The sequence below is a fragment of the Neopelma chrysocephalum genome, unplaced genomic scaffold (genome assembly GCF_003984885.1).
Source record: "Neopelma chrysocephalum unplaced genomic scaffold, ASM398488v2 Primary Assembly neopelma1_200, whole genome shotgun sequence".
Lineage (NCBI taxonomy): Eukaryota > Metazoa > Chordata > Aves > Passeriformes > Pipridae > Neopelma > Neopelma chrysocephalum.
Genome location: NW_020897862.1, coordinates 20,856 through 26,042, shown reverse-complemented (window position 1 = coordinate 26,042; position 5,187 = coordinate 20,856). Strand labels below are relative to the sequence as shown.

The 5,187-nt window shown below is 55.3% G+C and overlaps 1 protein-coding gene across 1 annotated transcript in view; it reads left to right on the top strand.

The window, feature by feature from the left end:
- ZMYND12 (zinc finger MYND-type containing 12) overlaps window positions 1-5,187 on the top strand; it is a 16,070-nt gene that overhangs the window by 872 nt on the left and 10,011 nt on the right. Inside the window, exon 2 of the mRNA XM_027703025.1 lies at window positions 2,012-2,144. Within this exon, the coding sequence (XP_027558826.1) occupies window positions 2,012-2,144 (133 nt within the window). The remainder of the gene's footprint in view (window positions 1-2,011; window positions 2,145-5,187) is intronic.

Genomic DNA, 5,187 nt, shown 5'->3' with positions numbered 1-5,187 from the left:
AAGGCTCAGGACACTGGGAGAGAGCCTGGGAGAAGGCTCAGGACACCCAGGAGGCAGGATGAGGAGGCAGGGATTGGCCTCAGGATAGGGCCCAGGACACCAGGAGAAGGGCCAAGATGAGGCCCAGGGGGAAGGACAGTGTGAGAAAAATCTCATTTATTAAATTTAGAAAAAATGGCAAAAGTTTGCAAAACAAAAGGAATAAAACGGAAAGGAAAAATTAATTAGAACACGTGTTGGGTGTCCTAGGCATGCAGGATTCCCAGGAGCACACCTTCCAATTCAAAAGTCCCGCTTTTTAAACATTCTTAAGGTTCAACCCTGTTTACGTAATAGAAGAGACACTGGGAAAGAGGCTGGGAGAAGGCTCAGGACATTGGGAGAGAGCCTGGGAGAAGGCTCAGGACACCCAGGAGGCAGGATGAGGAGGCAGGGATTGGCCTCAGGATGGGGCCCAGCACACCAGGAGAAGGGCCAAGATGAGGCCCAGGGGGAAGGACAGGACAGGGCAAGAGGCCAGGACTAGTCCCAGGATGAGGTGCTGGAGGTGGGGACAAAGCCCAGGAGGCAGGAACAGGCCTGGGACAAAGTGAGAGTCAGGGACCAGCCCCAGGACAAGGCTCAAGTCACACAGAAAAGGCCCAGGAGAAGGCTCAGGACATGAGGGGAAAGCCTGGGATAAGGCTCAGGACACTGGGAAAAAGCCCAGGATGAAACACAGGAAGCAGGAACAGGTCCAGGAGAAGGCCCAGGACACAGGGAGAAAGCCCAGGAGGCAGGATCAGGCCCAGACAGGGCAGGAGGCAGGGGCTGATCTCAGAGTGGGGCCCAGGACACCGGGAGAAGGGCCAGGATGAGGCCCAGGGGGCAGGACAGGACAGGGAAAGAGTCCAGGACTAGTCCCAGGATGAGGCACAGGACGTGGGGAGAAAGGCCAGGATAAGGCTCAGGACACAGGGAGAAGGCCCAGGAAGCAGGAACAGGCCTGGGACATGGCAGGAGTCAGGGACCAGCCCCAGGATGGGGCTCAGGGCACACAGAGAAGGCCCAGGATGAGACACAAGAGGCAGGAACACCCCCAGAAGAACACTCAGGACGTGAGGAGAAAGCCTGGGATAAGGCTCAGGACACTGGGAGAAGGCCCAGGATGAGACACGAGGCAGGATCAGGCCTGGGACAGGGCACAGGACAGGGATAGTCCCACAGCAAGGCTCAGGACAGAGCCAGGATGAGGGGCTGGAGGCAGGAACAGGCCCAGGACAATGCTCAGGGCACAGGGAGAAGGCCCAGGATGAAACTAGGGAAGCAGGAACAGGCCCAGGACAAGGACTGCAAGCCAGAGACAAAGCCTGGGATGTGTCTGGGACACAGGCAAAAGGCAGGAATTGTCCCTGGGATGAGGCTCAGGACACAGGGACAGCCCCAGGACAAGGCCTGGGACACAGGGATGGAGCCAGGATGGCAGGGATGAGATCTGGGACAGAGCTCAGGAGGCAGGGACCAGACTGGTATGGAACCAGGGAGCCTGGAGAGGGTCCTCATGGAACTGAGCAGGGAGGCAGCAGGAGCTGGAGTGGTCCTACTCACCTGGAACATTCCTGCTCAATCCCAGCATCGAACAGGGAGCAAATCCAGGAGCTCTGGAGTGTCCCAGACATCCCCCCACGGCCCTTGGAGCAATCCCACAGGAACTGAGCATTCCCTGCTCCCACAGTGACCTGGATTGGGTTGGTTGAGGGGGTTTTGTGTCCACAGGGACACAAATCCAGGGATTTGACTGTACCAGGAATTCGGGGAGTGATTTAAATAAGGGTTTTAACACCCAGCACCAGGTGGGCTTGGCAGGACAGAGCTGTGCCTCCATCTGGGAATATCACGTGCCCTGTGAGCAGCCCAAGGGCCGGGGTGGGGGGGATTCCTGTGGGGAAAGTCCAGAAGGCCCAGCAGGGGATAATCTTCCCTCACACCATCTCCAAGATGGATAAAACTCTGTCTGTGCCCCCTTTGGCAGCGATGCCTCTCACCAGGGGGCCGACTGGAAAAGCATCCATGAGAAGATCTGCCCCCTGCTCATCCCACCCCAGCCCTGCTTCCACTCAGAAAGGGACAGAAAGCACGGCAAGGAGCAGCTGCTGAGGAGGCAGGTGGGTGCAGCAGAGCAAACACCACTTCAAAGTGCTCCAAGGGAGGTTAATTCCAGCTCCTCTCCCTCCACAGGCTCACCTGGGGTTTTCAGCCACACAGGAGCTTCCAAACCAGCCTGGGCTGTCACTGCCCATTCCTATAAAACTGAGAGGAATCTGCTGCCTAAAGCAGAGCAGGACTTTTGCCTCCACCCCTTTAGAACTCCTCTCTCTGGATGCTCCCAAGAAAGGCAGCAGGCACCTCCTTGGGTGATTTGGTGCCTGATTGCAACTTGGGGGTTGTTTTTTCAAACAAAGCCTCAACCATGAGGGGAGTGGAAGCACCCTCTGTGTGATTCTGGAGCCTCCAGCCTTTTCCACAGCCTGATCTTCCAAGTCCTGATCTTCCCGAGGCAGCACAATCCTGGCTCTCCTCCCTGGCCAGGTGGTCCATTTCCCTGGTTAGTCCAGGATCCTGCTTCTTCCAGGCTGTCTGAAAGGAGGGAATCCCCTTTCCTAGAGCAGGGGGGCAAAGAAATCAAGTCCCTTCCCTTTGTTTACCTGCCCAGCTTGGCCCTGGAATGCTCTTTCCCACTAAGTGCAGTCTTTTATCTTCCGTGGAGCCCCGGGGTAGGTGCAGATGTGCAGCTCCTGCCCAGCCCCGGTGGTTTGCAGCTCTTTCTCTCTCTGTTTATGGGGTGGCAGGAGCTCCTGCCCCACCGTGTTGCTAAAACATCCCACCCAGGTGCATCTGCTCCTGAAAACCCTCCCCCTGGAAATAAATTCTCTCTCTGTAATTGCAGAACTCCCAGTCCTGGAGTAAAGGGGCAGCAGACTGAGCTGGGAACAATCCAGCCATTGAGAAGAACATCAGGGATTTGCCACGAGTTATTATTCTTGTGTTATTATTATTATTACAGGTGTTTCTGGCCCAGGTGTGGGGCTTTGGTGAGCAGCTCATTGCTGTTGTGTTTCTTGGGAGAATCCAGAAAGAGGAATTCTAAATTCAGTTCCAAAGGTTGGGGTGGGAGAGAGAATCCGTGAAGGCAAAAGTGCTGCTTGGGGAGAGCTCGTGACAGATTCCTCTGGGTTTTACAGGAGCTGGGCAGTGACAGCCCAGGCTGGTTTGGAAACTCCTGTCTGGCTGAAAACCCCACGTGAGCCTGTGGAGCAAAGTCCACAGAAGGTGTGTCGGGCCAGCGTGGCCCAGAAAATGCCAAACCTCCTCAGTTCCAGGTTCTGTTGAAGTTGATCCTTTATGTAAAGTCTGCAGGGAAGGTTAAAATCGGTGTCACAGGGGGTGTGGCAGGATTGTTTTCCACCCAGAACTGCTTGAAGCTGTTCCAAGGAACTCCCCCTCTTTTGAACCCTGTGGTTACATCAACTCAAAATCATCCCCTACACATCCCAAGAGCCACGTGAGTGCCAGCTGGAGGAAGTACTCCTTGATTAGCTGGAAGGTAATCAGCGGGGTTAATTAGGGGCAGGGAAAGCCAGCAGGAAGGGCTGGAGGAGCAGAGGGAGTTGCTCTAGGTTGGGGTTCACCTGGCTCAGGCTGGGAAGGCAGGGACTGCAGACTGAGTCTCCTTCAAAGGAGAGACTTTAATGGGCCATTTAACAACCCTTAACAATGTCTGTTCTTTGACCTTTGTCTCCAGCCTGGTTAAATAAAATAGGTTCTGGGAACGGGATGTGCTGGGACACTTTGCCTTTCTTCTTTCTGAAGAAAGGAGGGAGACACTGGAAATCCCTTGGTGACCTGGTGGCTCTCCCAGAGAGAGGGAGAGGTGAGAAGAGGAAGAGAACGAGAGAAAGTGCCTTTGTGCCCAGCAGGGTTTGGGGCAGCCAGGCTGGGCCTGGCCTGGCTGAGAGGATCTGGGAAAGGGGGGAGGTTATTTAGTGTCCTATCTCACTGGCTGCATCACATTCCTCTTCCAGAGCCAACAAAATGCTTAAAAATGTTCTTCCCTGTGAGGGTGGGGAGGCCCTGGCACAGGTTGCCCAGAGAAGCTGTGGCTGCCCCTGAATCCCTGGAAGTGTCCAAGGCCAGGCTGGATGGGGCTTAGAGCAACCTGGGCTAGTGGAAGGTGTTCCTGTCCATGGCAGGGAGTGGAATGAGATGAGTTTAAGGTCTCTCCCAACACAAACCTGTCTGGGATTCCATGAAAAAAAGGCCTTTGGAGCTGCGGGGGAAAGCTCTGCAGTCTCATGATAACCAGAGGAAAAACCCAGTGCCCAGAGCCTGCCCGTGGGTTTGGTGGTTTTTGAATATTTCTGCTGCACTTCTCCCCCTCCTGCACGGTGTTTGTTTAGAAAACACAGAGCTCCAGCCCCAGCCAGGACACAGGGAAGCTTGGACACATCCCAATGCCCAGTGGCTCCAGGAGCAGGGAGCCAGGAGTGAGGAGTTTCATTCCTGTTCCTCGTCTGGGTTCCAGAGCTTTGTTGATAGAAATCTGCTGCTGTCAACGTTGCCTTGGGAGTGCCTGCAGCCAGCACCTCCAAACTGACAGAATTCCAAGTTTCTGTTTGGAAAAGAGCCTCACCTGCCTGTGTGATGTTGTGATGTCAGCTCCCCACAGCCCCTGGGCATGGGAAAAGATCCCAGAGGATCCAGCTCGGCAGAGCTCCAGCCACGGCGGCTGCAGGTTCGGCCTGAGCTGATGGGACCTTCCCTCCTCCCTAAATCCTCCTTTCTCCAGGCACACCATGAGTTTGGGAGTGGATAATGGATGTGGCACTGAACCCTGAGCACATTCCCAACCCCCTGCTCCCACCTGGAGCAGAGCTGGGGTCCTTGGCCCCCCCAAGCCCCCCCAAAAATTGTGTGGGGGCAGTTCAGAGAAACCTCTAATTGCAGCTCGCATGGAAAGAGCCCAAAATGAGCAGGGCTGGGGGAAAGGGGGAAAACCAGGCCACGGACAAAGGGAATGATCTGCCCAGGGCTGTTCAGGGCCAAAGGGAACAATCCCCTAAAGATTGTTCAGGCCAAAGGGAACAATCCCCTAAAGATGTTCAGGTCAAAGGGAATGATCCAATGATCCCCCCAGGGCTGTTCAGACCA